General features: G+C 44.3%; 1 protein-coding gene across 2 annotated transcripts in view; it reads left to right on the forward strand.

Annotated features, from left to right (window-relative positions):
• Positions 1-12,935, forward strand: part of LOC143291506 (uncharacterized) — a 33,311-nt gene that overhangs the window by 19,731 nt on the left and 645 nt on the right. The window contains exons 8-12 of one of the 2 annotated variants that reach the window (XM_076601393.1): positions 3,816-3,999; positions 5,708-5,870; positions 8,576-8,952; positions 9,940-10,064; positions 12,764-12,935. The exon at positions 12,764-12,935 is cut by the window's right edge and continues 645 nt beyond it. In XM_076601393.1, coding sequence (XP_076457508.1) covers positions 3,816-3,999; positions 5,708-5,870; positions 8,576-8,952; positions 9,940-10,064; positions 12,764-12,893 — 979 coding nt within the window. In that variant the 3' untranslated portion in view covers positions 12,894-12,935. The remainder of the gene's footprint in view (positions 1-3,815; positions 4,000-5,707; positions 5,871-8,575; positions 8,953-9,939; positions 10,065-12,763) is intronic. The other variant, XR_013056533.1, reaches the window with a different exon arrangement.

The raw sequence follows: 12,935 nt of genomic DNA on the forward strand, positions 1-12,935 counted from the left end.
GTGGTGTGGTGTGGTGTGGTGTATATGGTGTGGTGTATATGGTGTGGTGTATATGGTGTGGTGTGGTGTATATGGTGTGGTGTGGTGTAGTGTGGTGTATATGGTGTGGTGTGGTGTAGTGTGGTGTATATGGTGTGGTGTGGTGTAGTGTGGTGTATATGGTGTGGTGTGGTGTATATGGTGTGGTGTGGTGTAGTGTGGTGTATATGGTGTGGTGTGGTGTAGTGTGGTGTATATGGTGTGGTGTGGTGTGGTGTGGTGTATATGGTGTGGTGTATATGGTGTGGTGTGGTGTGTATGGTGTATATGGTGTGGTGTGGTGTAGTGTGGTGTATATGGTGTGGTGTGGTGTGGTGTATATGGTGTGGTGTGTATATGGTGTGGTGTATATGGTGTGGTGTGGTGTATATGGTGTGGTGTGGTGTGGTGTGGTGTATATGGTGTGGTGTATATGGTGTGGTGTATATGGTGTGGTGTGGTGTATATGGTGTGGTGTGGTGTGGTGTATATGGTGTGGTGTGTATATGGTGTGGTGTATATGGTGTGGTGTGTATATGGTGTGGTGTATATGGTGTGGTGTATATGGTGTAGTGTGGTGTATATGGTGTGGTGTGGTGTGGTGTATATGGTGTGGTGTGTATATGGTGTGGTGTATATGGTGTGGTGTGGTGTATATGGTGTGGTGTGGTGTAGTGTGGTGTATATGGTGTGGTGTGGTGTAGTGTGGTGTATATGGTGTGGTGTGGTGTGGTGTGGTGTATATGGTGTGGTGTAGTGTGGTGTATATGGTGTGGTGTGGTGTAGTGTGGTGTATATGGTGTGGTGTGGTGTGGTGTATATGGTGTGGTGTGGTGTATATGGTGTGGTGTGGTGTAGTGTGGTGTATATGGTGTGGTGTGTATATGGTGTGGTGTGTATATGGTGTGGTGTGGTGTGGTGTGGTGTGGTGTGGTGGTTGTGGTGTGATGTCATGTGGTGTGGTATGTGGTGTGGTGTGGTTCGGTGTGGTGTGGTGTGGTGTGTGGTGTGGTGTGGTGTGGTATATGGTGTGGTGTGTGGTTGTGGTGTGGTGTGGTGTGTGGGTGGTGTGTGGTGTGGTGTGGTGTGGTGTGAGTTGATGTGGTGTGGTGTGGTGTGGTGTGGTGTGGTGTGGTGTGTGATGTGGTGTGGTGTTGTGTGTGGTGTGGTGTGTGGTGTGGTGTGTAGTGTGGTGTGTGGTGTGGTGTGTATGGTGTGGTGTGGTGTGGTGTGTATTGTGTGGTGTGGTGTGTATAGTGTAGTGTGGTGTGTATGGTGTGGTGTGGTGGTGTGTATGAATGTGTGTGGTGTGGTGTGTGTGGTGTGGTGTGTATGGTGTGTGTCGTTGTGGTGTGTATGGTGTGGTGTGTATGGTGTTTATGGTGTGGTGTGGTGTAGTGTGGTGTATATGGTGTGGTGGTGTATATGGTGTGGTGTGTATATGGTGTGGTGTGGTGTGGTGTGGTGTATATGGTGTGGTGTGGTGTAGTGTGGTGTATATGGTGTGGTGTGGTGTGGTGTGTATGGTGTGGTGTGGTGTAGTGTGGTGTATATGGTGTGGTGTGGTGTAGTGTGGTGTATATGGTGTGGTGTGGTGTGGTGTATATGGCGTGGTGTGGTGTAGTGTGGTGTATATGGTGTGGTGTGGTGTGGTGTGGTGTGGTGTATATGGTGTGGTGTGGTGTAGTGTGGTGTATATGGTGTGGTGTGGTGTAGTGTGGTGTATATGGTGTGGTGTGGTGTAGTGTGGTGTATATGGTGTGGTGTGGTGTGGTGTATATGGTGTGGTGTGGTGTAGTGTGGTGTATATGGTGTGGTGTGGTTTGGTGTGGTGTGTATGGTGTGGTGTGGTGTAGTGTGGTGTATATGGTGTGGTGTGGTGTAGTGTGGTGTGGTGTGGTGTGGTGTATATGGTGTGGTGTGGTGTAGTGTGGTGTATATGGTGTGGTGTAGTGTGGTGTAGTGTGGTGTGGTGTGGTGTGGTGTATATGGTGTGGTGTGGTGTAGTGTGGTGTATATGGTGTGGTGTGGTGTAGTGTGGTGTGTATGGTGTGGTGTGTATGGTGTGGTGTGGTGTGGTGTATATGGTGTGGTGTGGTGTATATGGTGTGGTGTGGTGTGGTGTGGTGTAGTGTGGTGTGGTGTATTGTGGTGTATATGGTGTGGTGTGGTGTGGTGTGGTGGTGTTGCTTTGCGTTGCGTTGCGTTTATCACAACGGATTTCTCTGTGCGAAATTCGGGTTGCCCTGGGGAGAGCGCGTCGCCACCTCCCAGCGCCACAAGCCTGCTAATGTAGTCATTTTCTGTCCAGGTTCAAGCATCTACATGACATTGCTAGGGACAACCGTTTGTTACCGTTGTTTTACGTGCGACATGTGCATACAGTTCAACTGTTCACTTACCTGGGATCGATTGTCAGAAATGAAGGATGCAAACCAGAAATCTTCCTAATGACAGCATCGGCACTTTCAGACTGAAACCTAAATGGAAGGAAAACAATATCTCCATGAAACACAAGGTCAGACTCGTGCGTGCACTGGCATACCCCGTCTTCCTGAATGCATATGACCCTGACGGCGAATTTCGAAAGAACTCAAGCCATGGAAAAAATGTTTATCGCAAGATACTAAGCATCAGATACACTGATCACATCACTAATGCACACTTGTAACAATCTATGAAGCAGCACCTTTGACCATATGGAGATCTGCTGTAGTCAGAAAAGGAAACTACGTTGGTAAGCCCATGTAACAAGATCACTGTCCTTGCTAAAACAACCCTCCATAGAATTGTTGAAGGAGAGAGACGGGTGAAAAAAAAATCAAGAAAAACAATGGACATTGCAGAGAGGACAGGAAAAGCATTTGCAGAGGTCCGTGCTTTGACAAACAACCTACAGACCTAAAGGAATCTGGTGAACAGTTCTTGTGTGCGGCGCTCCAGTGACTCTTGATAGAGTTAAATGGAGGAGGAGAAAAAGAAGAGAAGACATGATGATAATGATGATGAAGTGCATGCTGTGCACATGGCAACACGGCTTATCATATCAGAATGACTAGCATCCAAGACCACCAACTGTCTTCTTCTTCTTCTTCGTTCGTGGGCTGCAACTCCCACGTTCACTCGTATGAACACGAGTAGTATTCTACGTGTATGACCGTTTTGTCCCGCCATGTAGGCAGTCATACTCCGTTTTCGGGGGTGTGCATGCTGGGTGTGTTTGTTTCCATCACCCACCGAACGCTGACATGGATTACAGGATCTTTAACGTGCGTATTTGATCTTCTGATTCTGCTTCAAGAACTAGTTAAGGGGAGAGTAAAGTTTGAAAATGGGAATCGACCCCGTGGACACAAGCTTCCTAGCCATGCGCATTACCACGAGGCCACCGCCACACTGTTGTGCCCATGGCTGGACCAGAGTTTGTGTGCGTGCGTGTATGAGGAGGGAGGAGGGGGGGATTTGTTTTATACTAGTGATTGTAAACATTTGGTTAAGTATCAATTTTCACATTTAATTGAATGTTATCGCTTGGAAAGAAATATAAAAAGGACCGGGGGTGGGTAGGGTGATAGGGGGCAGTTGCAGGGTGAGTAAGGGAAACCTGGTAGACTGAGGATGGAATCAAAGTGTGTGTGTGTGTGTGTGTGTGTGTGTGTGTGTGTGTGTGTGTGTGTGTGTACACACACCGACTGGTGCGAAAGCGCTTTGATTTGTCTATGCACAAGATTCAGCGCTATATAAATACCATTATTATTATTATTAGTGTGTGCGATATCGCAATGTGTTTTGGACAGAGCATTGCTGCTGGTGAAGAGACTTCTGCGGGAAGACCCCAGCGTGCACGTGTGGGCGGCCGGTATGACCAAAATACATGCAGTGGATGAACTGCAGGTAGAACCAATGACCAGACCGCTGCGGTCAGCTCCGCATGTGTTGAGGGAAATCCTGCGAGCAGTTGTCAGCGGTCATTTTCGTATGGTAAAATTAATTACTGCAATTTTTGTTTATTAATTTCATTTTTTTATTCATTTGATTTTCCAACACAGAGACGATATTTTAAGCAACAAGAGAGAAAGCCTTTGCGGACCACATATGTTTTCCATTTAGATCAACAAAACGGAAAATGCAGGAGCTCACAGAATTGAGTAATTGACGAACCGAAAGATACTTCCTGAAAACAGAACACGTCTATGTTAACTAAGCAGCCCACAACGATCATCATTTCATTATTTTACGGCCATTATTATAGATATGTCAAATTTCAAAACTTCCCTTGTCTACGATTTTCCGACCCCGAAAGATCGTAAAAAGATCGCAAAACACATCTTTGGGCGTGATGTAGACATTCACGATAATCCCTCCGGACAAATCATTTCTTTTGAAATGTTCGGCGTTTCGGACATAACTTTCTGTCATGGTGTCTTCTCCCTAACTGAAGTCACAGTGACCTGACATGTGCACACCCGTAAAATCACTGACTGAATTATCCAAGCCAGTTTGAACCTCTCTTAGCTCTATATCATTTGAGTTCGTATTTGTATTTCTTTGTATCACAACAGATGTCTGTGAAATTCGGGCTGCTCTCCAGGAAGAGCGCGTCGCTACACTACAGCGCCACCCTTTTTTTCTTTTTTCTTTTTTCCTGCATGCAGTTTTATCTGTTTTTCCTATCGATGCAGATTTTTCTACATAATTTTGCCAGGAACATCCCTTTTGTAGCCGTGGGTTATTTTACATGCGCTAAGTGCACGCTGCACACGGGACCTCGATTTATCGTCTCATCCGAATGATTAGCGTCCAGACCACCGCTCAAGGTCTATTGGAGGGGGAGAAAATATCGGCGTCTGAGCCGTGATTCGAACCACCGCGCTCAGATTCTCTCGCTTCCTAGGCGGACGCGTTACCTCTAGGCCATCACTCCACTTGGCACGAACGCCACAAAATAGAAAGTCATCGTCGGAATCCGTAAAAACACACATTGCAGCATTGAAAATGGTTGGGAAAAGTATGCAGCGAGTGGAAAAGACCTTTGACTGAGTATCAATATTTTGACAATCATACACCCTGAAGACCGTAACATTGTGACGAACATGTATTCAGGGACTGTCACTGATGTGACGAGCGTGAAACACGTCTATTACAATAACTACTGCTGTTGCGACTATCATGGATCATGTGTACAATGACTAACACTCTTATGACGATCATGGTAATGCGCTCAAATGTGCACTGGATCGAGTCACAGACTGTGAACCGGGGTGTTGTCTCTCCCCCACCAGTAGACAGTGAGAGAATGTCTGGGTGCTAGTCATTTGGATGAGATTTTAAACCAAGGTCCCTTGTGCAGCGTGCATTTCGCGCACGTAAAAGAACTCACAGCAACAATAGGATTGTCTGAGGCAAAGTTCTGTAGAAAAATCCACTTTGATCGTAAAACCAATACACTTGCAAGCAGAAAAAAGAAAAGAAGAAAAAGTAGCTCTGCATTGAAGCGAGGCGCTCTCCCCGTGGAGAGAGCAGCACGAATTTCACTCAAAGAAATCTGTTGTGACAAACTTAGTACAACACAACACAATGTGACACAATGGAGTACACTGACAGTCAATGTTAAGACGATCGTGAAACACGTAATTCTTTTACATCGACTGACTGCCTTTTTTTTTTTCATTTTTAATTTTTTTTACAGGCGATGCCGTACAGTACTGTCGCTGTGCACAGCCCCGCTGATGGCTTCAGCCCAACAGAGATCTGGCACAGGGGAGCTGACCACACAGGCGACCACCCTCGCTGCTATCAGTGTGGCGTGGAAGTGGCTGCTGCGTTGCGGGACCTGGGTGTGGGGGTCGCAGGTAACTGTGGTGACGTGTCCGCCTGGGAAGCGAGAGGGCGCGAGTTTGTGAGTGGGTTCGTTTATGACTTGGATCACAGAAAAAATTGCAAAGCTGTTCCGATCCACTGTGATTATTGGGAAATTTAGCCAGGGACAACTCTTTTGCTGCCATCGTCTCATCCAGATGACTAGCACAGACCACGACTCAAGGTGAAGAGGATGCGTGGAAAATGCCGGTTGTATTGGATTCAACTCCGTACGCTCATATTCCCTCGCTTCCTTGATGGACGCGTTTTTAATTAGGCCACAACTCCACAGGATAATATCTTAGCATATTCCAATAATCTAAATCTGTCAACTATTCTGTCAAAGAGGAAAACATGCTGGTACTAGGATAGGCGCTATTTTAGCATCCATATCATTATCATATTCTCCTGACCATCCACAGCTTTTGATCTGTGTATTTACTCCTTGACAGCAGCTGGCGAAATGTGCTCGTCAGTGAAAAAAACACAAAAGACTCAGCTTACAGTCAGCATGTTTTCTCTGGACTTCTACACTTGAGGATGCTATTGCTTTTTTTTCAACAAAATCTACACCACATAAAACTACATAAATCGTCGTTAAACTAAAGGTTCATGTCACGCTGTTTTCCTTTTACCAATGTTCAGCAGTCCAGGGTAAAGGTGAGACAATCCTGACGTCTCTGTTTCCATAAAGGTGAGACAATCCTGACGTCTCTGTTTCCATAAAGGTGAGACAATCCTGACGTCTCTGTTTCCATAAAGGTGAGACAATCCTGACGTCTCTGTTTCCATAAAGGTGAGACAATCCTGACGTCTCTGTTTCCATAAAGGTGAGACAATCCTGACGTCTCTGTTTCCATAAAGGTGAGACAATCCTGACGTCTCTGTTTCCATAAAGGTGAGACAATCCTGACGTCTCTGTTTCCATAAAGGTGAGACAATCCTGACATCTCTGTTTCCATAAAGGTGAGACAATCCTGACGTCTCTGTTTCCATAAAGGTGAGACAATCCTGACGTCTCTGTTTCCATAAAGGTGAGACAATCCTGACGTTTGTTTCCATAAAGGTGAGACAATCCTGACGTTTGTTTCCATAAAGGTCAGACAATCCTGACGTTTGTTTCCATAAAGGTGAGACAATCCTGACGTCTCTGTTTCCATAAAGGTCAGACAATCCTGACGTTTGTTTCCATAAAGGTGAGACAATCCTGACGTCTCTGTTTCCATAAAGGTGAGACAATCCTGACGTTTGTTTCCATAAAGGTCAGACAATCCTGACGTTTGTTTCCATAAAGGTCAGACAATCCTGACGTCTCTGTTTCCATAAAGGTGAGACAATCCTGACGTTTGTTTCCATAAAGGTGAGACAATCCTGACGTCTCTGTTTCCATAAAGGTGAGACAATCCTGACGTTTGTTTCCATAAAGGTGAGACAATCCTGACGTTTGTTTCCATAAAGGTGAGACAATCCTGACGTCTCTGTTTCCATAAAGGTGAGACAATCCTGACGTTTGTTTCCATAAAGGTGAGACAATCCTGACGTCTCTGTTTCCATAAAGGTCAGACAATCCTGACGTCTCTGTTTTCATAAAGGTGAGACAATCCTGACGTTTGTTTCCATAAAGGTGAGACAATCCTGACGTTTGTTTCCATAAAGGTGAGACAATCCTGACGTCTCTGTTTCCATAAAGGTGAGACAATCCTGACATCTCTGTTTCCATAAAGGTCAGACAATCCTGACGTTTGTTTCCATAAAGGTGAGACAATCCTGACGTCTCTGTTTCCATAAAGGTCAGACAATCCTGACGTTTGTTTCCATAAAGGTGAGACAATCCTGACGTCTCTGTTTCCATAAAGGTGAGACAATCCTGACGTCTCTGTTTCCATAAAGGTGAGACAATCCTGACGTCTCTGTTTCCATAAAGGTGAGACAATCCTGACGTCTCTGTTTCCATAAAGGTCAGACAATCCTGACGTTTGTTTCCATAAAGGTCAGACAATCCTGACGTTTGTTTCCATAAAGGTCAGACAATCCTGACGTTTGTTTCCATAAAGGTCAGACAATCCTGACGTCTCTGTTTCCATAAAGGTGAGACAATCCTGACGTCTCTGTTTTCATAAAGGTCAGACAATCCTGACGTCTCTGTTTCCATAAAGGTGAGACAATCCTGACATCTCTGTTTCCATAAAGGTGAGACAATCCTGACGTTTGTTTCCATAAAGGTCAGACAATCCTGACGTCTCTGTTTCCATAAAGGTGAGACAATCCTGACGTCTCTGTTTCCATAAAGGTGAGACAATCCTGACGTCTCTGTTTCCATAAAGGTGAGACAATCCTGACGTTTGTTTCCATAAAGGTGAGACAATCCTGACGTCTCTGTTTCCATAAAGGTGAGACAATCCTGACATCTCTGTTTCCATAAAGGTGAGACAATCCTGACGTCTCTGTTTCCATAAAGGTCAGACAATCCTGACGTCTCTGTTTTCATATTTAGCCTTCAACGTCCGCCATCTTCGAATCCTTGTTAAACTGTTGGATACCCGTTAAACTTGAGAATACCCTAACGTACTCCTTTCTGCCCACAGCCATCAACGTATGCAGTCACACACACACACACACACACACACACACACACACACACACACACACACACACACACACACACACACACGTTAACTTCAACTCTTTATGTTCACAGCACATCAGCTTCCCAACAGCCCGAAACCTTTACAGTTCCGGGACGTGTTCATCCTGGAACGTGGCGGGTTGGTCGAGAAGAATACCGATGACCCCACGCGCATGCGTCTCTCCCATGACTCAGCCATGGTCTGTGGTCTGAAAGATGAAGGAATCCCCTTATGTGTGATGTTTATTGAGTTTTACTCGTTGGAGGGCAAAGAAGATGAAGCGCGCTGGAAAAAGCATCTCTCCAATGGGTGCTCGGTACCGTGGAAGGCACTGGAAGGGTTAGGCTCGACCACTTTCATTGACGGGAAGCCATTTCAAGAGACATTTTCAAGTAAAACTTCAAAAGAAAAAGAACTGTGGAGGCTTCATTACAAGCAGGGCTGTGAGGTGGGTGGGTGTACCATCGTTCATTTCTACGTAATGCAGTTAAATTTGAGAAGCGCGCACGCACGCGTGCGCGTGCGCACGCGCGCGCGCGCGCGCGCGCACACACACACACACACACACACACAGAGTCGAAGCTGCTTTTAACGAAGTCGGATATAACGAATGCCAGATATAACGAAGCAAAACGGTTGGTCCTGTTAAAAATCCTGGACTTCTACACATTGGGATAGTATTACTTCTTTCAACAAAATCAGTCACACCACTCAAAACTACATAAGTAGTCTTTAAACGTAAGATTCATAAAACAAAACAAAACGCGTCGGATGTAACGAAGTCGGATGTAACGAAATGCCGCTTATAACGAAATGGTTTGGGGGGGGGGGGGGGTGGGGGGGGGGGGGGGGGAGAGAGCGAGACAGAGCGACGCAGCACGCCGGATACAACGAAGCAACATACAGACATTCGTTATAACCGGCACGTTGGATGTAACGGAAGCCGGATATAACGAAGCAATTTTAATGTCCCCGGCGATTCGTTATAAACGGCTTCGACACATACACACACACACACACACACACACACACACACACACACATCTACCTATATATATATATATATATATATATATATATAGAGAGAGAGAGAGAGAGAGAGAGAGAGATACATATACATATATATACATATAAGTGGACTCCTTTTACTAAAATGTTTGCCAGGGAAATCTCTCCTGTTGCCATGGGTTCGTTTACGTACGCTGAGTGCATGCTACACACGGGACCTCGGTTAATCGTCTCTTCCAAATGACGATCGTCCAGAGCACAACTTAGCACACAGGGAGGAAATACTACCGAGTGAAGGAGTTGATCCTGCACGCTCAGATTTTTTCGCTTCCCGTGCGGACACCTTATTACTTGGCCATTACTTGCTTAAAAATGACCACTTCTTGTCTATTCCTTTGAACCTTCCACACCTTCCTTGCACTGACAGGTGGAGAGCAAGGAGGAGTACCAGAGACACGAGGAACTGAAGCAGAAACGCCGAGATGAGTGGATGACCAAAGTTGACGACATGGTGGAGTCCAGGCATGATCACGTCATCGTGACAACAAACGAGTGAGTTGTGTTGTTGTTTCACGTCGTCAGCATCATTATCGTCATCCTGATCACCAAGCCACAATCCTTTGTCATGTTCACCGACGTCTGTTAACTGGAATATCAAGTTTGAAGTACTGAAGGCTTTTGGCTTCCTGTAAGCTATATGATGATGGACAGACACCTTTTTCTTAATGGTATCAAGTCAGGTTGCCAGAAACCGTACGACTGACATCGTTGACCATGTCAAGAGCACTTTTTACTCAGCAAAATTTCTGGCAAGCACAACGAGCAAACAGTCATTTGACATCACAAACACAGTTCTTGGCAAAGCAAGAACAACATGCCTTCCAAAAGTATATACCAGCCAGGAACTCCCACAAAAATTTGCTGACTTTTTTTTCTTTTTACAAGTAAGATAAAGATGATACATCATGATCCTGACTATGTTGTTCTTCAAGATTAATCAGCAGCTGATCGTGTGTACAGTGGTCCATGTCTCCTCCGGTTTGAGCTTGTTGACGAACAAACTGAAAAGAAAATCTGCTTAAATGCAGCGCAATGGTCCTGTGAAATTGATCCTGTCCCGTCAGCTGTTTTCCTTGATTGTCTGGATGTGCTGGCTCCGTACATCACTCAGGTTGTTAATGATTCACTTCTGTCTGCTTGCTTTCTGTCTCTTTTTAAACACGCTGTTGTGCGTCCACTCATAAAGATGCCTTCCTAAGACCAGAACAATCTGAAAAATTACAGACCTGTCTCAAATTAGTCCTTCCTTTCCAAATTGTTAGGAAAAGTCCTCCTCTCCCAGCTTCTTAAACCCCTGGAGCAGAATGATCTTTTTGAACACCATCAGTCTGCTTACCGACAAGGCCATAGTTCTGAAACAGCATTGCTGAAGATTGTACGACATTTTGTCTGTGGTTTTGATAAAGACAAAATTTCGTTTCTTGTTCGTTTAGTTCTTACCGCATATTTGATACAATTGATCATGCATTTCTCAAAGACCTAAACATTTTTTTGGCATTCACAATTTTGCTCTTTCCTAGTTTTAGTCCTGCTTATCGATTCGAATCCAGACTCTGTGTAAATGGCAAATATTCTAAAGAAAATCTGTTATCATATGGTGTCCTACAGGGATCAGTCCTTAGCCCTATTCTGTTTGTTTTGTATGCTACCCCATTGTCTGATGTAATAAACAGTCGCTGTTTCTCACATGAGATCTTCGCTGACGCCACTCAACTCTGTCAGTCGGCTTCTTGTGCTGAAACTGATAAACTGATGTCACACATGCAAAAGTGTCTGACAGGATAACCTTCAACAAACTACAGCTCAATGATGAAAAGACTGAACTGTTGCTTGCTTGCCCCAAGAAATTTATGAACCATCCGTCTCTCCCTCATTCTCTTCTGGTAACAACACTGTCATTCCTGTCTCCCAATCTGTGCGGAGACTAGGTGTCAGTCTTGACCACAGTCTGTCATTTCAGCGACACATTTCAAACATTTGCAAATCAGCTTATCTGCGAGTTGCAAAGAATTAGTTCTTTTCACCATTCCCTGTCTATGGAAATGTAAAGCGCTATGAGCAGTAGTTCTGGAGAAACGCTCTATATAAATGTCCATTATTATTATCATTTGTTGGGAACGAAATGTAAATCGCTATGAGCAGTAGTTCTGGAGAAACGCTCTATATAAATGTTCATTATTATTATCATTAGTTGGGAACGAAATGTAAAGCGCTATGAGCAGTAGTTCTGGAGAAACGCTCTATATAAATGTCCATTCTTCTTCTTCTTCTTCTTTTGAATCTTGAATCTTGAATCTTCTTCTTCTTATTATTATCATTATTAGTGGGAAAAGAAATGTAAAGCGCCATGAGCAGTATTTCTGGAGAAATGCTCTATATACATGTGTATTTCTGGAGAAACGCTCTATATAAATGTCCATTATGATGATGATGATGACGATGATGATGATGATGATCATTATCATGATCATTATCATTATTATAAGTGGGAAATGAAATGTAAAGCGCTATGAGCAGTATTTCTGGAGAAACGCTCTATATAATGTCCATTATTATCATTATTATTACTGTTGTTGTTCTCCTCAACGCTCCTGACACCACTGATGTGACTTTGCAGCAATGCAAGGTCTTCTCTGGTGTGTAGCTTCCCGGCAACCTGACACCGACACAAAAGCTTTCTATGAGCTGTCTGGGTCAGAAACCAGGGCCGCAGACGAAGCTGGATGTGACTCTGCGCGTATTGGAATGAATGGCGTGATGGGACAGAAAGAAAATAATTATTATTTATTATTATAATGTAGGGAATGCACATCATTTTCATCATCGGTATTATTGTTATTAATACTATCAATATCAATTGTAATAGCAGCAGCAGCAGCAGAAGTAGTAGTAGTAGTAGTAGTAGCAGCAGCGGCGGCAGTTTTTTGTTAATGATTTTATTTGTCTCTATTTCATTGTATATATATATATATATATATATATATATATTAGATTATTTAAAGTATTAGATTTGAAAAGCGCCCATTACTACTGCTACTACTGCTCCTACTTCTATCATTACTACTGTTACATCTGCTACTACTGCTATTACTACTACTACTACTCCTACTACTACTACTGCTGCTACTGTCATCATCATCATTTTGTTGTCGTTTTCATCATGCCTTTCATTGTTTTTGTCCTGTGTCCAGGTATGTGGCTGGCATGGAGAGGAAGGTGGTGGTGGTGGTGATGCCCAATGATGAGCTGCTGCAACATATCAGGATGCACTGCGCCTCTCGTGGAACAACCCACCTCATTCTGGTCCGGAGCGTGAAATAGATTTATGATATTGTATTCCTTTTTTTTTTTTTACAACACACT

This window comes from Babylonia areolata, chromosome 17 (assembly GCF_041734735.1).
Source record: "Babylonia areolata isolate BAREFJ2019XMU chromosome 17, ASM4173473v1, whole genome shotgun sequence".
Taxonomy (NCBI): Eukaryota; Metazoa; Mollusca; class Gastropoda; order Neogastropoda; family Buccinidae; genus Babylonia; species Babylonia areolata.